Source organism: Diplotaxodon limnothrissa, linkage group LG11, assembly GCF_057381915.1.
Source record: "Diplotaxodon limnothrissa isolate DT_005_m linkage group LG11, D_limnothrissa_male_GT1.1, whole genome shotgun sequence".
Classification (NCBI taxonomy): domain Eukaryota; kingdom Metazoa; phylum Chordata; class Actinopteri; order Cichliformes; family Cichlidae; genus Diplotaxodon; species Diplotaxodon limnothrissa.
The window spans coordinates 29,490,591-29,513,851 of record NC_140606.1 but is presented as its reverse complement, the minus strand read 5'-3'; the positions used below and the strand labels follow the sequence as shown (position 1 = coordinate 29,513,851).

The following is a 23,261-nucleotide window of genomic DNA, read 5'->3' as shown; positions in this document are numbered from 1 at the left end:
GGGCTTGCATGCAGGTGTCATGGCAGGCTACGATTTTTGCTTGACCTACAGATGTGTGTACAGATGATTCGGTCTGCTCTAACTCTAACCAGGTGACCCACAAACCCATACTTAATATATGTTATTCACAGGGATTTTCGTGGAACATGTTGCTTAATTTTGGTAAACATAAACCTGTAAAGAAATTACTTAAAAAAAGAATATTGTATGTAGTATGAATAGGTAGTCCTCTATGCAGCATTTACTGTAGACTGTCACGGCTGGCGGAGTGAGCCGTGTGGAGTGGAGGAAAAGGAGGACCCAAAATGCAGCAAACTGATGATACGAGTGAAGTTTATTTACACGGTGGCAGTGGCAAAAACAGGCAATGAAGCATGAGTAATGACAAACCTAAACTGGGAGAAACTAAAGAGCAAACCTGAAATCTTACAAAACGGAGAGCGGAGCAGAGAGACGCAGACCAAGGACCAGGATACCAAGAAACACAGACGAGCCGACAACGAACACAGACCGACACCCACTATATATACACACACACACACAAGGTAATCGGGTAATCGCACACAGGAGGGAAGAACAGCTGATCTGAATACACATGATGACTGGAGGACACAAGCTGAACACAATGACAACAGACACAGACTTTCAGAACAAAACAGGAAATCTAGAACCCGAACCGGACACAAGGGGGGAGGACACAGAATAACTAGAACAGAGGGAAATAATCACAAAACACAAAACGCTGGGTCAACGACCCAGGACCATGACATAGTCTGTGTAACACTGAAGTAAAGCAGTCAAGGCCAGCAGTAAGGAGTTTTAATGTGACCCCTAAACTGATTTTGATGGTTTTTATAAACTCAAGGCAACCTAAAACATAGTGGAAGAATTTCTGGAAATTCATTTTAAACGTTTATTTGTAGGAGCGGGTATCTGTGCTGCTTTACAGCTAGTGCAATAAAACGTTATGAGCAAATAAAGGCAGCTACAGTGAAGAGACCGTGTTGGAGTAGCTACATCAAGCAAGAAGGCTGACAAGAAGACATCGGAAGGCTGATTTTCATACTGAACTGAAATCAACCTTGAAATTGTCAGATTTATTTAAACGGTGCAAACTTAGTGCCTAAATCCTAAAGCGTCAGACATACAGGCCAGAACTCAGCCGACAAAAGGTCCAATCCAGGGGACTGGATTGCTTTGCGAACTGGAAATTGCAGATAAGAAGAGAATAACTTTTTATTGTTTTGCACCAGGAAGTATTTTGTCATAAATTATTAGAAATGGATCAAGTCTTGAGGGAGATTGTCTGAACTGTTAATTTAATTGGAGCCAGAGGTCTGAATCATCATCAGTTTTACAGCCTGACAAAGACATTACCTATGGCCTGCCATGCCGCACTGAAGCGGGATGCTTCAGCCAAGGAGCCGTGCCCACACATTATTTTGATTTACGACAGGAGCGTTTCTTTGTAATGACAGTGGACTGACTGAACGTGAATCATCTGTTTTATAGCTGGATGGTTCATTAAGTGTGAGCCTTTTCAAAATATGTTTGGACTTTTTTGCACTAAAAGAAAGGGGCAAATCTGGGGGTGTTTTTTTTTTTTTATATATAATTGGGTATTATGCAATGTTTTTACTGAGATCAAAGATCAAACTGCGTATGTGTGAGGCCCAGCCATGAACAGAAATAAGCTTGACACCTCGCCTAAGGAGTGTATACCTGACAATTTGACCATTTAAAATGAAGTGTTTCTCTGGAAATACTGTGGAGAGATATTTAAAAAGATGTGACTGTCTTCACTGTGCTAATATTTGTCGTCTTGTGCCTGTTGTCCTGTGATAGACAACTGCATCCTTCACTGTCTCTCAGTAAGAGAGTTTGATGTGTGCACTCAACACTGCAACGAAAATGACTCGCACTCTAATTAATATCACTAATCAAGTGTGATCATGCTGACCCACTAATTCTGTCTTTCTCGGTCTAAATCTGGGGATTTACGCTCGGATACTCGTTTATTATTCACTCTCAGTTTTCTTTGAAGTTGATTACGATGATTTTTCACAAGAAGCAAAATAATGATCTGAGTGATTTTAGGACTGTCTGATGTGGTTTAGTTGATTTTTTTTTTTTAACTCTTATATAAAGTCGATGTAGCTGCAGCTCTCACAGTCGCACAGAGCCCGGATTGTTATGTGTCTCCTAGGATTTTTCTTTTTCCTTTCTTTGTTCGGTCTCTGCAAGTTCATGTTTGTCTGTTTAAAATCAAGTCTGCGTTTTCACTTACTGCCTGTATTGTTGCCTTTTTTGAAGCCTTGTCTGCTTTTAGTTTTTGATGCATCTCGCACACCTTTTCTTTTTGCTCCTTTGTATTTTTTGTTGTTTCTGCTTCATGTTGTATGTTCAGCTGTTTCATCATTTGTGCTGTGCAGTTATGCCCCCTTGAATGAGCTTGCCTTGTGCTAAGCAACTTTGTATCATTCTACACACAAAGCATTTGGTGACATTGAAGCTTTTTGAAATTTAGAACTAATTAAAATAAGCAGACTGTAGATTAATAACTAATTTAAAATATAATTCAATCTCTGAAATAATGCCGTCTGTTTTATAGATACAAATTGTTATACATTGTATCAACCTTTTTCTAACCAGTTCCAAACTTTTTGGCCCAAAGTCTTTTAGAATACTGTAAATAAATGATGTACCAAGCTACTCTGACATCGTTCATTAGTTTTTCTTACTTCTGTTTTGGGTTGAGCGTTCTACTCTGAGCACCTCCCGAACAGACACCAGACACCATTTGAGCTCGTTTCTGCCTCTTCTGTCGGGAGTCTCATTCTCTCAGTCACTACCCACTGCCTGTGGCCTTAGGTAACAGTAGCAGCGTAGATCCCTAAATGGGCCAGACAAATATAAAATAACATCATGCTTGTTTGACCGTCACTTTAAACATTTGGCTTAGACCATTAACTCATGAGGAACATGTTTAATGAAGTATTAAACAACGTGAGACAATCTATTTTCTATTCTCTAATAGACTTCTTTTTGTCCATTAGGTTTATTTAACTTCTGCATTTCTGACTTCACTTTTCAGACCAAGAGTCTACATCTAAAAAAAATTGAAGGAGTTTCTTTTTGAATCATATCTGTTGTTCCAGAAGTAGATGAAAGCTTCAGGTTGATATCATATATTCTGTGTACAAGATTCTGGCTTTAATATCATGTCAGTTCTACTGTATGTCTTCTGGACCAGTTCTGTTGTGGCATCTCTTTGAGAGATGCAGTTAGTTAATAGCATGTCTCTGGGCCTTCTAAGTTTTTCTTTCTGCTTTAATTCATATGGGTAGCAGACCAAACTTGCAACCAAAGATTTATATATGTAGAAATATGCTTGTAAATATTCTTGTATTCTTGCAGCATGGAGTTGACCCTTTTGATTATTTTTTCTATGTTTTTGATTACTCGCTTTAGGTGCAAGAACAAGTTATACCCCGATAATCTTCCTCGCACCAGCGTTGTGATTGTATTTCACAACGAGGCGTGGACCACGCTGCTGCGAACCGTCCACTCCGTGATTGACCGCTCTCCACACACACTGCTGGAGGAGATTGTTCTGGTGGATGATGCCAGCGAGAGAGGTAAACTCACACACACGCACAGTAACACTCACTGCAGATAATTCCTTCAGTCTCTCTCTAGTTTGAGGCTTAGCCTATTTTTTAGAGCTATGATTTTTGCTGGATTCTGCGTAGGTAGATGTTTTTGCACATGTGTGTATGTGCCTGTGCTGGTGCCCAAGAGAGAGTCAGTGCATGTATGAGGGCTGTGTGTGCCACTCCACCCTGTGCAATACTGTTAATCCCTGTTTGGGGGAGATTAGGTCTTTAATTTGCCAGACGCAGGGATTACACTCTGTTATTACCCTCAATCCCCCACCCCAACCAACTACCACCAGCAGAAGCAACCTTACGAGACCTCAGGTTAGATGGTGCAGGTCACGGATTGTGTGTTTATGTTTGCACTTGTGTTCAAGCTGATGGAGAAGCTCCTAGCAGGTACAAGAGGTATCGTATGAGAAGGCCACATACGTGAAAGAAAGCACGCAAGCGCACAGTTATCTCTGATCCCTGCTGCTACAAATGGAGTGGGTTGGAGGAACAGCTTGTAATCCAGCTTTTGTTTTGTAGGCGCCTGTTTTGCATTCTTATCTGTTTATATATGCATTTATTAGATTTCCTCAAACAGCAGTTGGAGAGGTATGTGAGAAAATTGGAAGTCCCCGTCAGAGTCGTGAGGATGGAGCAGCGGTCCGGGCTCATCCGCGCACGCCTCAAGGGAGCGTCTATCTCCACTGGCCAGGTGTGTGCGCATGTCCACATATGAGACATCCACAGCAACTGCTCTCCATATTGTGTTTGCACTGTAGATTTGTCTTATGTTTTCCCTCCATGTTCTCAGGTCATAACCTTTCTGGATGCTCACTGTGAATGCACAACAGGATGGCTGGAGCCTCTGCTTGCCCGCATCAAACAAGACAGGTAAGGCACACAAACACGAAAGATTGGCAAGATTGACCATTGGCAAGCCTGGAAAAGAAAATCAATAAAGTATTGTTGAGCCTGCAGGGGGCTTGCCCTTGTGTTTATCTTACGCTTAATTACTCATTCTCTGTTTACTGCTACCCGTAAGCAGGTATACACACACACTCACACCAGCACATGGAGAAAACGCACAGGGTTTACAAAGGTGTAATGAGAGATGAGTGACAGCTGGTGAGAAGTTGGTTCTGGAGGTGACACATCTTGCAGATGAGCTTTTAGCCTTGGTTGATGTCCACCCAGGGTTATGAACAGCAGGTTGATGTACTGTGTTTGTGTGCTGATGTCTTTCTGTTTACTGTAGGAAAACAGTGGTGTGCCCCATTATCGACGTTATCAGCGATGATACCTTTGAGTACATGGCAGGCTCTGACATGACATACGGAGGATTCAACTGGAAGCTCAACTTCCGCTGGTACCCTGTACCTCAAAGGGAGATGGACCGACGCAAAGGAGACCGCACGCTGCCTGTCAGGTGGGTGGTACACACAGCAAGATGAGTCTTTAAATTTCATTGCTATTATCCTTTTCATACTTATAAAACAGACTGACAGCAGTTTCTATGCTTCAAGTTAAGTCTTTTCATTTTACCAAAGGACATCTATGACCCTGGGCTAGTCCTGACCTAACTAAATTCTGCAGAGAGGCCCTTAAATCTTACCCTTTGATCCATGTAAACTATTACTTTTGCCATACAGTCACAGCTGATACCACAGTCCTCCTACTGCAACCCTCCATCCTTTGAAACAGTTTGCTCCATCTTTCAACCTGAAAATGAGTCCGACACTCAAAAGCCACTAAATTTGGTACACCCCATCAGAATAGGGAGAAAGGGTGATTTAAGTGACTTTGAAGGAGTATCTGCTAAACCACCATCTGGTTTACACAATATAGAGCAAAAAGGAGAAAACAGTGAGTTTAAATTATCTGGGGAAAGTGCCTTGTTGTTGCCAGAGGTCAGAGGAAAATAGACAGACTGCTTTGAGCTGATAGAAAGGCAACAGTAACTCAAATGACTAAGGTATTTTGGAAGATATGCAGAAGAGCATCTCTGAATGAAGCAGATGAGCTGCATCAGCAGAAGACAACACCGGGTGCAACTCCTGTCAGCTAGGAACAGGAAACTGAGGTTACAGTTTGCTTGTGTTCACCAAAACAAGATTGGAAGATTGGAAAAATGTTGCCTGGTCTAATGAGTCTCACTTTCTGCTATGACATTCAGTTGATGATAGGATCAGAATTTGGTCTGAACAACATGAAAGCATGGATCTATCCTGTCTTATATCAGCATTCAGGCTGCAGGTGGTGATGTAATAGTGTGGCAGATGTTTTCTTGGCAAACTGTTTTCCCTTTAGTACCAACTAATAATCATCAAAAACCAAAGCCTACATGAGTATTGTTGCTGATCATGTCCGTCCCTCTATGACCACAGTCTACCTATGCTCTCATCACTGCTTCCAGCAGTTCACGATAGTATATTGCGGCATTAAAGCCAAAAGTTTATTTTGTGCAATTGCATATGGACACGTTTACACACAGGAAGCAGTTATCTTTTCCAAGTTGCAGTTGATGAACACAGGTTACCGTTTCAGGATACTAGTTTATTTCTGTATTTCACACTCGCTTTTGTCAGGCACAAAGACACAGAAACAGCACAGCGGTTGAAAGCAAACAGCAAAGTGTTTTGTTTTTTTTTTATCTTTCTTATCATGACTCAAAGGATAGATAAGCCTCATCCCGTTCATAGATGTTTTAAACACTGACACCTGCTTTTACGTAGAGAAGGAGCCACCCAGGACCTCTGCTCACACTGTGAGCTCCTGGCTGCCCAGTTCTGCATAAAACTCACTGATTGTGATATGTCGCCTAAAGGCCTTTACATTCTTTAATCAGAAACACTTAGGCACTGCGCCTAAGCCTTCCTATAGCAGACAAAAATCCTGAACTCTTTATCTTTTTCAATCCCTGTTTATTCTATGGCTGCTACAACAGTGTATATGTTACCATTCAGTTTGCTGCTGCAGTTCATCATAAGAGGTTCTCAAGGCAGGAATACTGAAAGAATAGAGTGAACTTTCCACTTCTGTTCAATGCAAGATGTTTATGTAAGATTGTGTTTTTTGTTTTGAGGGGCTTTTTTTGTTGTTTGTAGACCTTGGAACTAAAATCAAGAGCTTATTTTTGCCTGTCTATCATCTCTTTTTCCTGCTCTTGTTTCTAAGCATGCTTGATGCCAATATTCAAGGTCACACACACACACACACACACACACATAATGTAGCTTATGTAACACCCCGCGCCCCCGATTTCGGTTGTTTTTCTCAGTTCTGCTTGACAAAATTTTCCTCAGGGTGTCTTTTAAGTGGCCTAAAAAACAAAACTGGGTTGTTGTGTCAGGGCAGAAAATTAATTTCCACTAATGACACGATTTACATAAAAACCCTGTTCTGCCACAGAGCGCTTTCACATTATTGCACGTATGGAGTTTGCAGAATGAAAAAAACTGTAACGAATAATGCTGATGTGGTTTCAAGCTTCCACGCGTGCATTTGCTGGGGGAATTTCTCTTCATTAGACGATGCAAACTGCAGGTCTTTTGCTGTCACTCTCTGAGGAGCTGCATATGTTGACAGCAGAGGAGGAAATCAGCAGCTAAGCTAGTTATTATGGGCTCATCTACCTTGTAATTTACGGCAATGTGCAGAAGTCTACTCACTTGGGAAGGTTGTATTTGCCACTGTTGGACTTTAAAAAAATACAACAAACAGAAAAGATCTGAAGAAATTCTCTGAACTTGCTAAATGTGTCATTTTGATATTGTATGCTTCAAACACAAAGCTGAGTATTACCTGCCTTTTGATGCTTTATACAGTGGCAGTGTTTGTTTATTTCAGTCTTGTGATATGTTGAGATGATGAACCACGCTTTTATGTACGTAAGGGCCGGTCCCTGTTTAGATAAATGACTTTAATTAGAATCCAGGATTTGCTGTAAATTAGTGGGTTTTCTTTGTTTTACTGCGACGTGTTTGAGTGTCGTAGAAAAAAGTGATTTATTGTAAGCTGGGGCATTTAGAAAGCTTTGATATCTCTTCAGGAAAAAAGGAAAGGATACATAGATCTGTTGTGTTGGCTTCGTCGTTATTGTCTTTTGTTATAAAGCCACATTTTACGAACTGTTTGACGAACTGTTTTTCCATTTCTGGGTTGCTTATTATTTCCCGCTCTTAGCCAATTGCTGGTCATACACCATCAATCTGTGCATGTTCAGGATATGTTTGTCTGTTTGTGTTCTTGTAAGAGATTTTAAGCAAAAGCGAAAACAGGCAGTGGAGAAGAATAAGCTCTAAAGAGGAGGAAGCCGTTCTGTAAGCGGGAGGGAAAATGGAAAGAGGTCTCGAGGCCGTTTAACTCTGACATGACTGTCACAGCAACAGAGAAGAGAGGAGAAAAAACAGGAAATCAGCAAATAACAGGGAGTGAGAGGAGTGAAATATAAAACCCTGATGGAATGTGTACATACTGGATGACCTTTAAAAGGCCGGCCGTCAGTGATTTAAGTGGCACTAACCTGCCTTTCTCCTAATTTACCTTTTCTCTGATGTCTCTGTTCAGGACTCCCACCATGGCAGGCGGCTTGTTCTCCATAGACAGAGATTATTTCCAGGAGATTGGCACATATGACGCAGGCATGGACATCTGGGGAGGAGAGAACCTGGAAATCTCTTTCAGAGTGAGTGAACACACCCACTGACAACTGACATGACTCTATTCTTCCATTCAGAAGTGTCAGCTAGGGTTCAAAAACACACACAGATGTTACACCTCTAGATTGACTTCACTGAATAAATTGTTGACCTGACTAAGACTTCGTCAGACGTCATCCCGGCTGGCGTCGAGTCAAATTTATTCAGACTGGCACAGCACAGCCGGGACCAGTCTGCGTCATCCATCTCCCAGCTGAGTTCACTGGTCTGTCTTAGCTCGTTCAGCGCCCAGGACTTACAGTGTGTCTACTCTGCAATTTATTCTCTAAATTAGTGTTGACAAGGCTTGTTTCTCATAGATTTGGCAGTGTGGCGGGACGCTAGAGATTGTCACGTGCTCTCACGTGGGTCACGTCTTCAGAAAGGCGACGCCCTATACGTTTCCCGGAGGAACGGGACAGATCATCAACAAAAACAACCGGCGTCTGGCAGAAGTTTGGATGGACGAATTTAAAAACTTCTTCTACATCATCTCTCCTGGTGAGTTTTGCCACATTTTGTGTGTTTGTGTGTGCGCGTGTTTGCGTTCATGTATGTGCTCGTGTGTGGAGGTTAATCTCTGTGACAGGTGTGATCTATCCATTAACCCGCTGACTGCGTGATATTGCAGTGGTGACCCAACAGTGCAGGATGGGGGGAGGCGGGGAGTAATTTCACGCTACAAAGCATGCGTTAACTTGCATGAACACACACACACACACAAGCTTGCAGCAGAAAAGCAACCAAAAGAGAAGCAGAGCTACTGAAATGAAGAATATTTTTAGATGCGAAGCACCTCATGGAACACATTTATACCTCTCTCACTTTTGTTGACAGGGGGCGCTCTTCTGTCTTTCTTACGCTTGTTTCAATAACCTGACCAGTTGTATAATAGAGGTCTTACAGAGCTGGAAGAAAGCATCAGCCCTAATTAGATCAGTTCCCGGGCATAACAATGAGATCATAATTCAGTTCTGTTTTATTGAGTTTTATTTATATATCACCAAATCACAGCAACAGTGGCCTCAAGGCGCTTTATATTGTAACACTACAGTAATAGAGAGAAAACCCCAACAATCAGACGGCCCCTATGAGCAAGCACTTGACAATAGTAGGAAAGGAAAACTCTGTTTAACAGGAAGAAACCTGCAGCAGAACCAGGCTCAGGGTGAGGCAGCCATCTGTTACGAGTTGGAATTAGACAAGGAAGACAGGACAGAAGAGAGACACAGATTAATAATAACTAAGAATTAAATGCAGAGTGGTGTATAAAGAAATAGAGTGGAAAAAAGTGATTAAAGTTAAGAAGAAACACTCCAGCCCTAACTATAAGCTTGATCAAAAAAGAAAGTTTTAAGCCTAATCTTAAAAGCAGAGAGACTGTCTGTCTCCTGAATCCAAATTTGATGAGCTTTTAACCTGAATGGATACATGAAAGCACAGATATAAGGGAAAGTTATAGTTGTAATAGTGGCCCAAAGTTAAAAGACAAAGCTAATAATTGAAGTAATTGAGTGCATGATTTCCCATGGTCCCGTCCTGCTGACTGAGTATGTAAAGGTACTGTACTGAAAAAACAAGAAGTGGACTGTCTTGCTAGACGGGCCAGACTTCACTGAATTCAAGCCAAAGGGCCGCACCGTTTCTAAACACAATTCAATCATAACTCAACAAAATGATATGAGTAGTATCTCAGCGTTACAGGGTTTTTGTTTTTTTATTTGTAAGCATAAAACACATAAGTAGAAACTGGACCTCCACAGTGTGCTAGCTCCATTTTCGATGTAGTTACTATCAGTTATTATATGAAAAAGATGATTGACCTCCATTGCTCTTCATCAGGCACTGTTGTTGTCATTGTTGGGTCATTTTCAGCCCAGGTGTTACAACTTACAGTATTTCATGTTCTTTTCCAAAAAAAAAAAAAAGCGATTTAGCAGTTTTGAACGTTTGGCTGCTTCAGATCAGCATGTGGGTTTTTTCTGCTCAATCCTAACACAGTTTAAATAAAGCTTATACACACGGGGGGAATGGCAGCATGCAGTGTTTTGTTTGACCTTTTTGTGTGTGTGTGTCTGCGTGTCCAGGTGTGACCAAAGTAGACTACGGTGACATCACGTCTCGCACTGCTCTGAGGCAAAAGCTTCAGTGTAAACCCTTCAGTTGGTACCTGGAGAACATCTACCCTGACTCCCAGATCCCTCGGCATTATTACTCCCTGGGAGAGGTACACTCGCTCACACAAGCAACACTTGAATCTGTATGGATCAAACGGTGTGGGTGTATATTCAAGCAATGAACCTGCTTCCTGTGTGTTTGGCTCAGATCCGTAATGTGGAGACTAACCAGTGTCTGGACAACATGGCCCGCAAGGAGAACGAGAAGGTCGGCATTTTCAACTGTCACGGGATGGGAGGCAACCAGGTAACAGAGAAATAACAAAACGCTGTAACTACACATGAATTAAAGTGTAAATGTTGATCACTGTTGACATCAGAGTTATTCTCGGCACAAAAAGAGAGAAAGTCTGTGGGTGATGTGTGCAGGTTTTCTCCTATACGGCCAACAAGGAGATCAGGACAGATGACTTGTGTCTAGACGTGTCCAAGCTAAACGGACCCGTCATGATGCTCAAGTGCCATCACCTCAAAGGCAACCAGCTCTGGGAGTACGACCCTCTGGTAAGTGGAAGACATAATAAAAAAAGCATTTTCTCAAAGTGATTCTGAAAAGCTGGTTAATATGTTCATCACCTGGACTCTTAGAAGTCATTATTATCATCTTATTATAAAAGCAGCCTGAAAAGCCTTCAGTTAAACCACAACACTACAGTTAAAGATCATATTTCTCCCATATTAGCTTCTCTTCAAAGTTTAAAATCTTCCTGTTCATGTATAAAACCTTGAACAATCAAGGTTTTGCCTACTAGGGGTAATTCTTATTTCTTTTTTCTGAACTGAGGGGTTTCTGTCAGATTTCATATTTATGCCTGCTTCCAAAATAAAACAACAGCCAATGAGGGTGATCTCTGCCTGTACAGCTTACCTGGGCTACCAGTGGGAAAAACATTTCTAATGGTCGACAGAGCATTTCTGTAGGTTTGGAAACTCTACATTAAGGGTACAGAGGAGGTCATCAGATGTTGTCTTTTTGTGAAAACTGGAAGCTGGTGTCAGGTGACCCTGAAGACTTCCTTAATTATGCAGCAACAGGCCTAGGATGCTGGAAGGTTCCCATGATGCACTTTGTCTTCTTCACCACTGCTGTATTTAATCATTAGTAATTATTAAACTCTGGTTCTCTCCCATAGTGTGTCCTTCGTCCTGCCTCTCTCTTTCCTTCTCCCTGACTGTTGGGGTTTTCTCCTGAATGCTGTAGGGTCGTACCATTATACTGTAGGTTTATAGCTTACAGTATAAACACACTGAGGTTATTGTTATTGGGAGTTGGTGCTATATAAATAAAACTGAATTAAATTGAATACTGTGAGCTCTCACAAAGGTCTTGACAGGCACAGAAAATAGTTCATTTACAGCAGGAAAACCTAGGACGTTAAATTCCCTTCCAACTGTATTTTTAAGGCACTTTAAAACAACAACGGCTGACACAGTGATGTATATTAGAAATAAATAAAATAGAAAGACAATAAAATATAATGGGCACAGCTCTGCTCTGCTGTGCTCTGCGACACACTGTCGACCTGTCCACGGTGTACTCTGCCTCTCACCCTTTGGTAGCTGGGATAGGGTACAGCCCACCCAGCACGATAAACAAGGATGGATGGACAGTAAAATGGAACTAAAGGGTGCAAAACGACACACGTAAAAATGACCATCATACAATAAAAAGCAAATGAGATCAATGTGTCACACTGGGTCAAAGCCCAAAGGGTATAGACAGTATATTGTTGGGCAGTGTAGCTTCCTGTGAGGGTCCCGGGTCTGAAACCTAGTGAGTTTTGAGGTTTATGGACTTTGTAGTTTTATGTTTCTTGGTTTTGTTTGAGTTTACATTCATGCAATTTTTCCATTGTTCTGTTCTTAGTGTAGTTAGTCTCTAGTTTTGTATATTTTCTCTTTTGTGTCAAGTCTTCATCACCCCTCTTGTTAGGTTTGTTTAGTGTTCAGTTTTACTTCCCCCAGTCTCAGTTCCCCCCTGTGAGTTTCAGTTGTGTTCCCCACGTGTTTCCTCTCTGCCCCAATCACCCTTCTCTGTATTTATAGTTGCAGTCTTCCTCTTTGTCGTTGTCTGATCGTCTGTTTATCCCTGGTTTTGCTCTGTGTTCCTGTTCCTTTCCCTCATTAGCCTGTATTCCCCAGAGTAGACTGATTTTTAGTTCCTAGTTTTCCAGTTTTCCACTTTTTGTTTACCTTTTGCATTCAATACCAGCTCACTCTAAGTTCACCTGTGCCTGCGTCCTGCCTCTTCACAACATGTAGTCTCACAGAGCCTATTTAAATTGCAAAGACAATTTAGTCCATTACCAAGGAGCCGCAATAGAAAATGCTCTGAAAGTTATAAAAGCTCATTCTGATTCTTTCAGAATGAGCTTTTTCCAAAGCTGGAAAATGCAATATAAACAAACAAATAGTCACATTGTTAAAAATGCAAATTAATGTTCAGGTAAATTCACATAAACACGCTGCTTTGCAGCAGTTTACAGTTAACTGTGAGCAAATCTATCAAAATGGATTTTAAATTAAAATATAAATAATGAATCTTTTCTAATCCCAGTGCACGTAATTCAACCTAGCATCATTTCTTGCCACAGTTTGGAGATATATCATCGTTGACTCGTTACCCAACCCAACCACAGCATTTACACCACAGAGAGCTAAAACTGAGCCTCATAGACTCGCACAGCAGAATTTGATATTCAAAGTATAACAAAGTCCATGTGCTGTTTTAACCAAAAAGACATTTACATGTTCCTTTAAATGAACCTTTCTAAAGAGTGATTTGTGTTTTTGTGCTGTGCAGAAGCTGACCCTGATCCACGTCAACAGTAACCAGTGTCTGGACAAGGCCAGCGAGGAGGACAGCCAGGTGCCCAGCGTCAGAGACTGCACGCACACACGCTCCCAACAGTGGCTGCTCCGCAATGTCACACTACCAGAGGTCTTCTGACCACACTCCTCACACTTCCAAATGCGCACATTCACACACACAGCGGCCCAGAATAAGAAATAAAGGCGAACGGATGTGATTTTTTTTTTTTTTCCAGCACCAGGAATGAAAAAGACTTCCCTACACTGGGATTTGGGAAGGAAGGAGGACAGATTGGACGGTACTACCTCTGCCGGACGTCAGAGGGAGGAGTGCGTACAAGCCTCCTTAAAGCGAGAAGAGAGAAAAGCCTCCCTCTGAGAGAGACGATGGCTGTTGTTTTACATTCATTTTGTTTTGGGGGTTTTTTTAAAGAAAAAAGAGATTTTAACCGCGGAGAGTTGACTCGCTCACATGCGCGAATACGAGGAACTAACTGGTGGAGTCATCACAGCTTCCCCCGGACAAAGCAGTCCACCGCTCAACTCATCACTTAACGTTTACTGACTGCCTCTTACGAGAGTGTGTGCACTTATTTGTGTGTGTGTGTGTGTGTGTGTGTGTGTGTGTGTGTGTGTGTGTGTGTGTGTGTGTGTGTGTGTGTGTGTGTGCGTGTACTGAGATGAATGTATGCTTTGAGAAGGGGACTGAATTCCTTGTTGATTTTCTTTCTTTTTTCATGTTTGTTTTATTTAATTTTTTATGGATTTTGAAAATGTACTCCTGTGAAGAAGGTTGTGCACGTGTGCATGTGTGAGAAGCTGTGATGTGTGTGTGTGTGTGTGTGTGTGTGTGTGTGTGTGTGTGTGTGTGTGTGTGTGTGTGTGTGTGTGCGTCAGAGCCAGTCCTATGGTCTTGCAGCAGTGTGTGTCTCCCTCTGGTGTTACAGTTTAGCATTTCATCTTACAGGCTGACGCCTCCGTGCAGAGGGACGACGCATACACACAAAAAAACAAACAAAACAAGAAAGCGATCACGAGGACCCGACGTCTGCCGTCAGCAGAAATCTAGAGATAGAGAATTATGATGTTTGTGATATCTTAAGATTTCTATGTCCAGTTTTTACATGGCTTGTCTGTTTCTACTGTTTCAGTAACCCTAGTTTGTCTGTACGTCTCTGTTGTCTTTAAAGATATTTAACATAGAGCTAACACACACACACACACACACACACACACTCAGAGGATACATGAGTCTGTTACTGATGTTCACTGCCTATTGTAGTGTTCAACCACGTGGATCTCCCCAGTAAGGCACTACATTGCCACACATAAACACACAGACAGACACACATGCTGTATACATATAGGAAAAAGGCTGCCTAAGCCTGATACTTCAGTCCATTTTTGTCATATCGTCTTCTCAATGACCTCTTAAAGAAAAACAAAAACACTCCAAGGGCTTCTTTCCTCCAGCGGAGTGTGTGGATGTTTGCATTTGTGTGGGTGTGAGCGTGTGTTTCTTCAGTACTAATCCCAGCCCATTAGCTCCCTGTTTACTAGAACAAACGGCACTCCGATTCCTCGCTATTGGACGAGCAAGCACCCGTAGCGTAGACTGGCAGCAGATTAGCATACCCCTGCTTCCTCCGCCGTACTAAAAGAGCAAAACGCTGTTATTTTTTACACAGAGCCGGGTTCCCTGCACTCCCCCTGCGGACATATCTACAGCAGGAACGTGGCACCGCTATGAGAATTAATCAGGGACAGAATAAAAGCTGTAGAGAGCCAAAAGGAGGGAAAGGGTTGAACTGTGTGATTACAGAGAGCACAGCAGATGACATATCTTAATCCATTACTACATTTCTCTCACTTGGCAAGCGCACCTGCAGCATTTCACTATTCATATCTCAGTCAGAGGTAGACAGCGTGTCTTTTTCATTTCCACTATCACGCCTTCTTTATTCTTATTCTTTGTTTTTTTGTTGTTGTTTTTTTTAATCGCTTCTGCCGCTGCGAGTCAGGGCACCAGAGGTGATTTCAAAAAAGGATTTTTAAACATTTCAGCTTCCTCCAATGGAGGAAGGGTTTACACAAAGGACACGACATCAGTTCATCTTCGCCATGGACATGGCAGTGAGTGGAGGCCATCAACAGATTGTTTTTTTGGGGTTTTTTTTTCATGTCTGATCGAGTGACTGTGGTGAAGACGTGAGAGTTTTTTTGATTGTAGGACAGACGGGGGAGCGTATCGATTGTTCTAAATTCGGGCGTCGGGTTAAGGGGTGGGTTTGAAATGAACTGACATGTCCAGGCTTCCACACTGAGCTGATCCAAATGTAGAAAATAAAAGTGAAAACGTTTACAGAAAACTTTGAGGTGCCTGGTGATTTCTGCCTCCTTCTGTCTCCACAGACGCACCACAAACCCTAACCCTTAATTACGTAGCCCAACCAATACTGAACTTTTACAATGATGTTTATAACCGAGAGTTTAAAAACATCTAGCACTTAATTAAAAAGTAAGTGTGCAGACGCTCAGTAATGTCATAATTACATATACAAAAATGGAGGTTCGTTGTCTGTGTCTTGAAATTTGTGTCTACGGTTGGTCTCCCCTGCCAAAACACATTTTTATTTACTTTAATATATTTCTTTTTTACTTTATAAAAAAGTGGCTTTTTTTAATTGCTTTGAATTGTGTATTGCAGTTTATTCTTATGATGCTTTTCCTGATCACTGGAATATTCCATTGCTCGCCATGTGCACCGTACAAATAACTCACTTGTGTGAAAAGGCAGGTAATAACTTGTGGGATCTTAAGCGCCAGCTGCTTTTTAAATTCCCCACGTTCCCCAAACTAAAATGGCACAGGAGTTCAAACTTTGGACACATTGCACAGTACTGTATTTTGCACAAACTGCTGTCCACAACGATGAGTTCACTGTACTTCTTACTGTTAAACTGAGGAAATCTCGGGTCCTGGTAGTCATGTGCTCTGGAAAAGTTAATGATCCAGAGTTCCTGGATCCAAATCTGCTCTGATGTCCGTGAGAGTCATGGATGTGGAAACGGCTAGGTCCACCTCACAAAGGCCCAGTGCCCTTATTCTGATGGGTAATAGCTAATTCACTGACACTAGGGGGACCCACACAATATTACAGATAGCGGAGAGTGGTTTTAGTGCAGCTGCCCAGTATAGATTAGCTCAAAAGCTCTAGAACAGGGACGTCAAACTCATTTGACATTGGGGAGCCACATGCAGCCACTTGACCACTAAAAGTCCTGTTTGTATCAACGTAAAGAGATATTTTAGTATTAGAAAGAAAAGCGCAATGGCAACAGTACGTCTCAGTTTCTCTGCATAACAAAGAAATGCTGCTGCAAACAAATGAAATCTCACTACGACTCTTTTGGGCTTAAATAAATAAATGTGTTTTTATTAATGACAGAAAATCTCCTACTTTTAAAATGACTACAGGTCTTATCCTACTATGGATTTAAACATTGAAAGTTTTTAAAACTGAACATTTTTAGTAATATAATAACAAAAGTTTTTGATTTCCTTCAAGAACACTTTTTTATAGTATCTGAAATATTTGCTGATTCTAGTTATTGCTATCATAGTTTTTATTACATATTGATTATGTTACATAAGAAATCCTGAATTAACAGTCTGTTGCCAAACCCCTTGAAGAACTGAGTGGTTAAAAGATGGAAGCGTATTCACAGACTCCACTGTTCACTGGGTCTGAGCTGAGATCGGCGCTGCTGGAGACACTGGTGGGTGTTGAAAAGATACATTTCTGCTCTGCTAGAAGTGCTGCAGGAGCGGTGAGTCTGGACCGAAACATCAAGATAAACCTGTGGGGAAGAGGCTGTCCTCGGTCCTGTTCATAAACACCGCAGGGTAGTGTGAATGTAGCCGAGTCGGGCTGCAGAGTGTTTTGTGGAGAGTGGATTATTTAAATTCCTCCACTTGATCTGCTGAATTATTCATTTGTCAGGATTAGGCCCGCTGAGAGCCACCAGGAAGACATATTAGACAACAGCGCGTTGCATACTCATCTTTGATAAACGCGGCGATGGAATTTGTTTCCTGAAAGCATCTCTGTGGTAAATAAAGCACCGGGGCGAATTCATAATAGCGCAGCTTCTCTGTCTTCAAGAAGCAGAAAAAGACAATCAGCATCTCAAAGTTTTGTGGTTTTGACAAAAGTGAGATTATGAATCTCTCAGCTGGTCAGAGAAGCAGAGGCTCAGGAGCAAATCTCTCTGCTCACGTCAGGTCCAGCCTGAAAGGAGACGCCTGTGCTGTGGTTCTGAAGTGATTGTGCCGTTCAGGAGATTTCGAGCTCGCAGAGACTTTGCTCCAGTTTATGTGCAGCGTTGTGAGTTAATGGGAGCTACGGGAGGAGTCTTTGATCTGAAGAAGTGAAGCTGAATTGAAGCCCAGAGGGAAACCGAGAGAAAAAACAGAATATTGAAGTGCGCTTTGAGCAGCAGAGTGAATTTATTAACTTAGAAGTCTGCTCATCAAATGTGTTTGTTTAAGGCTTTTGTTGATTTTTATCTATGGAGTCGTTTTTTTTCTGTTTTCTGTTTTGTTTTTTAACCAACACGCTACATTTTTGGATTTTAAATCCCATAATTATGCAGAGGGAGATGTTGCAGATGTTATTGAAGTGCTGACTTTCAGCTTTAATTCAAGGGGTTTAACAAAAGAAGAATTGCATTAACGGTTTGGGAATTACAGCTCTGTTTATACACAGTCCCTCATTTTTATAAGAAATGGGAAAATTACCATAATTATAAGAACTGCTTTTAGTCTTGGACTCACAGACATCACCGGGTGCTGTGTTACATCTCTGCCAGGCCTTTACTACAGTTTCTGCTTGTCTCTGGGTCTCTCTGTCTTCAGTTGTGTATTTAGTAAATGAAAAGCATGCTCTACTACAACTCTTCAGTTACGATTCATGCACACGCCATTACAATTCCTCCACCATGTTTGACAGATGATGTGTTATGGTCTAAGGATCTTGGACAAAAAAGTGTCTGGACTTCTTTAAGTTTCTTGAAGACACTTCTTAAAGAAGTCCTGATGCTTTTCTTTCCGAGCTCCTTGGACTACGATGACCCGGATGACTGAGAACCTTCACAGACATGATGTGTTATGCTTCACATCATGAGCTGTTTCTCTCCTGCATTCACACTGATGACACTGTCTCTTGATTGGAGACCCCCTCAAGAGTGCTGCTGACTCAGTTAGATGTTGTGAAGTTGCTTTTCTTAACCAGAATTCTGTTATTGTGCACTTCAGTTGTTTTCTGTGGTCTTCCAGACCTTTTGGAGTTTGTCGGTGCATTCATTCTTTGTAAGGATGCGCTAGATTGTTGTTTTGGCCTCGTTTAAAGTTTCTGACAGAATTAGTTTTTGTTTGTCAGCCTAATGATGGTCTCTTTTACTTGCACTCGACATGTATTTGGACCTGATATTGAGATTTCCAATGAAAAGACAGCAAAAAAAAACGCAAGTTTAACACTTAACCAAGTGTTTAACACTTAAACCAAGGTAAGAAAAAGAAAATCTGTTTTCTCAGTTTGGCCCAGGACTGAATGAATTCTGTTTGTTTTTTAACAGATAAACAGTGTAAACCCTGGAAGCCTGTGGTTTCAGTGAAGATCAGCAGTCTGGTGGGGGGGATTATATCTGCTGTCATTTCAGATGTCACTCTGTGCCTTTTGCTACAGCACATCAAATGCTGTGCGGTCTGCGTGTGTTTAACACTGACACTTTAGAAACCACCTTTATCAAGTGGAATTAAATTACATATTTTCATTTTATGAAGAGCTTCTTTTCTTTCCAGTAACAAACAGGAAAAAACCAGTGTTACGATTTCACTATGATTTAAGAGCGTGACGACAAGGATTTAATCAGTGTGTTTAAATAGACCGACTGTTGGCTTCAGCAGCAGCCGGAAAAGTGTGGATTTGATATTTATTCTGTCCATCTGTCCTGAGCTTTGCTGACACATTGACAATCTGTAAAGCCTTCACAGAACAGATGACACGATCTGACTCAACTCACACAAACACAGAGGGAGGATTTCATGTCTGTTTATTCAGGAACTTTATTCTTTCAGCTTCTTGGCTACTTGATTTCCACGCAAATCCCCCCCATCTTACTTTTTAGACAGGTACTCATATGTTACCAGTAATTCACTGCTTGCGATTGACTCTTTCTCAAATGTGTCTCAGAACAAAAACAAGTTCAAAAAAAAGAAAAATTCCACATATTTTAACATGAATTTTCGAGACTAATATCAGACACTGTTTGCTCATTGATCTTTTTCTGCCCTCTCATTCAGCAATCACACAACCCTCCACACAAGCTGAGTTAATGTTTGCTTGAACTCCGTGATTTTTGCACACGCAGTAGGAACAAAAGCCAAAGCAAATATTTTCTTTAAAGAACAGATCTGACTTCATTTGAGGGCTTAAAAATTAAATGATTCATCACTTATATACACTGATACCATAAAAGCCTCCAAAATAAAACTGCTGATCTGCTGGGATTTTCCCACACATCTCTGGGGTTTACAGAGAATGGTCCAGAAAAGAGAAAATACCCAGTGAGCAGCAGTTTTCTGGGTGAAAATGCCTTGGCAATCAGAGCTGATAAGAAGGTAGCAAAAACTCAAATAACTACTTGATACAAGAAAGTTATGCAGAAGAGCATCTCTGAGCACATATGTTGAATCTTGAAGCAGATGGGCTACAGCAGCAGAAGACCAGACCAGATGCCACTACTGTCATCTAAGAACTGAGGCTACAATTCACACCCCACCACCAAACAGAAGATTAGAAAAGAGTTCCCTGATCTGATGCAACACTGGGATAGTAGGGTCTGAATCTGGTGTAAAAACATGACAGCATGGATCCATCCTGCCACATATCAGCAGTCCAGGCTGCTGCTGGTGTGATGGTGGTGGGGATATTTTCTGGGCACACTTTGAGCCAGCCGAGCTTAATTTAAACAGGCTACCCAACCATGTCCATCCCTTCATGACCACTGTGTGTGCATCTTCTGATGGCTGCTTCCGGCAGAAAACACACCAAAATCAATTCACCTCAAACTGGTTTCTTGACCATGACAGTGGGTTCACTGTGCTCAAAAGGCCTCCACAGTCCACAGTGAGTCCCATCAATCTCAGAGGAATGTTTCCAACTGCTTTTTGAATCTGTGCCATGAAGAATAAAAGCAGTTCTCTATCATATCAAGAACAGAGTGGAGAGTCTCTCACTCAGAGAACCAAGGTTACAATGTAACAGTACGATCTGAAGGCAAAAGGAATCCCAACCCAGTACTACCAAGATGTACCCAATGAAGCCCCCGGTGAGAGTAAATACATATTATTAAGATTTTAAAATGAGTGTGATAACCAGTGTTGGGTAAGTTACTTTAAATTAGCAACTGAGTTACATTACTAGTTACTTCTATCAAAAGTAATTCAGTTACTTCAAGTTACTTGTTACTTTCAAAGTAACTAGTTACTAGGGAAAGTAACTTTGGTTTTACTCTGAATTCTCTTGTTAATGTGTTTCTTCCATAACTTTGCCAGTCTTCTAGCTTGCTTACTTGCCACAAGTGCACTGCGCCACCTACCAATAGAAATGAAAAAATAATGTGCACATTTCCACGAGAGAAATCCCACGCCTGGACCGTCATTGTGGGCGACCGTGGCTCAGGGGGTTGGGAATCGCATCTGTAACCGGAAGGTCGCCGGTTCGATCCCTGGGCTCTCTGTCCTGGTCGTTGTGTCCCTGGGCAAGACACTTTACCCTACCGCCTACTGGTGTTGGTCAGAGGGGCCGATGGCGCGATATGGCAGCCTCGCTTCTGTCAGTCTGCCCCAGGGCAGCTGTGGCTACAACTGTAGCTGCCTCCACCAGTGTGTGAGAGTGAATGAATAGTGGTATTGTAAAGCGCTTTGGGTGCCTTGAAAAGCGCTATATAAATCCAATCCATTATTATTGACTGCTGCCATGATTCTAGCCTACGTCACAGTGTCATGTGCGCCTTTTACATCCAACACAAAAACTGCAGTCGTGGTGCTTTCGATTGTACTCAGAACTCGGAAATTCTGCCTTCCGAATAGGAAGATGTAGGCAACACCAGACTGCAGATGAGCTGCATACAGGGCTGGACTGGGACAAAAAATCGGCCCGGGCATTTTGACTAGAGACTGGCTCACCATTATAGGAAAAATCATAAAGCCTTTGAATGAAAACAAACACTGTTGTGACAGTGATGTACACTGTTCTGATGGTATATATATATGCATCAATCTATCAATCGTTTGTTGTAAAACTCAGATAATTATTTTTTAAAGCTAGATATTTTAAATGAGAATAAGAAAGAAAAGTACTTCTTTGTGTTGTCTCCCCGTTAATGCCCTACCTGGCCCCCTGGCAACACTTTGCTAGACCCGCCCCTGCACAGTTACCAGCTGTCAGCTAAGTAAAAAAAGGATCCTGGTGTTGTTTGTCTCTCAGAAACAGTTCATAACTTCCCTTCAACTCATTCATGTCACCTAAAAGGTAAAACTGTTTCTCCATCACCTGTTCAGCTCTGATGATTCAGTAAGGACATCTCCTGGTTTCATCTTCATGTTTCCCTTTCACCACATAACCAAACCGATATCATGACCAGCAGCTTTACAGCTGTGGCTCCAGCAAACATCAGCTGATACTAGAAATTAATATTAAATAAATTCTAACAACAGCTGATCAAGCTTAAACGTGCTGCTGTTGTTTAACACGACCTCCACTGGTTTATTCTTTCTGGCGCAAAGTGGGCGATAAACAAACAAGAGAGAAAAGCCGATCAGCTGATCATTGATCAGTTTCATGATTGAAGTAGAAACAGGAGAGGGAGGGGAGAGAATGAGAGAAGAAGAGGCAGCTGTGCAGCAAAGACAGAATAACTCCAGCTTTGTGTCTTTTTCATTGTAGCTGAAGTCCGGGACAAACTGCATTCTTTTTCACCTCAATACGAAACGCTTAATATTTTCTCTTAGGGGACGGTTGGCAACTCTAATAATTAACCTTATGAACAAAATAAAGTTCAACATCAGTAACATCATAGCACCCACCCAGCTGTATAGAAACTCAGTCAGGCTCGCTAGTACCCAGTATGAAAAAGTCAGCATAACGAAAATAAACTCCACCTAAACTTGGTTCATATCTGACCCAGATGGACTGCAGGTTATAACTTCTTACCTGAAGTTCAGTTCACACTTGGACCAGCGGCTGCCTCGGGTCTCTGCTCCTCCTGCCTCCCCTTCCCTCATCCACCTGCTGGCCTCCACCGCTTGCTGATGTTACTGAATCTGTGGAAGCTCCGCGACAGCCACCGCACGAAGTAACGAATAACGAGCCTATCTAAATCCCAGTAACGACTAACACGTTCCTGATTTTGGCATAATAACTAGTTACCGTGCTCGTTACCACAATAATAACGTCGTTGCTGTAACACGTTACTTAATAACGCGTTAGTCCCAACACTGGTGATAACACATTTCAGATAAACATTACACATTTAAAGGGTGGGCCTTTTATATGGATACACGGTAATAAAATGGTAATGCTTGGTGATATTAAAGTCCTGTTTGTGGCACATTAGTATATGTGAGGGGGCAAACTCCTCAAGATGGGTGGTGACCATGGTGGCCATTTACAAGTCGGCCAACTTTTGTTTTTTCAATAGGAAGAGGGCCATGTGACACATCAAACTTATTGGTAATGTCACAAGAAAAACAATGGTCTGCTTGGTTTCAACGTAACTTTATTCTTTCATGAGTTATTTACAAGTTTCTGACCACTTATAAAATGTGTTTAGTGTGCTGCCCATTGTGTGCTGCCCACTCTTCAC

General features: G+C 41.8%; 1 protein-coding gene across 1 annotated transcript in view; it reads left to right on the top strand.

The window, feature by feature from the left end:
* The window catches only part of galnt1 (UDP-N-acetyl-alpha-D-galactosamine:polypeptide N-acetylgalactosaminyltransferase 1), a 55,232-nt gene extending 39,577 nt beyond the window's left edge, over nucleotides 1–15,655 (top strand). Inside the window, exons 5-14 of the mRNA XM_085366592.1 lie at nucleotides 3,472–3,638; nucleotides 4,232–4,359; nucleotides 4,459–4,538; nucleotides 4,903–5,073; nucleotides 8,214–8,331; nucleotides 8,665–8,845; nucleotides 10,432–10,571; nucleotides 10,670–10,768; nucleotides 10,891–11,025; nucleotides 13,325–15,655. Of these exons, the coding sequence (XP_085222718.1) occupies nucleotides 3,472–3,638; nucleotides 4,232–4,359; nucleotides 4,459–4,538; nucleotides 4,903–5,073; nucleotides 8,214–8,331; nucleotides 8,665–8,845; nucleotides 10,432–10,571; nucleotides 10,670–10,768; nucleotides 10,891–11,025; nucleotides 13,325–13,471 (1,366 nt within the window). The 3' untranslated portion in view covers nucleotides 13,472–15,655. The remainder of the gene's footprint in view (nucleotides 1–3,471; nucleotides 3,639–4,231; nucleotides 4,360–4,458; nucleotides 4,539–4,902; nucleotides 5,074–8,213; nucleotides 8,332–8,664; nucleotides 8,846–10,431; nucleotides 10,572–10,669; nucleotides 10,769–10,890; nucleotides 11,026–13,324) is intronic.
* The last annotated feature ends 7,606 nt before the right edge of the window (nucleotides 15,656–23,261 follow it).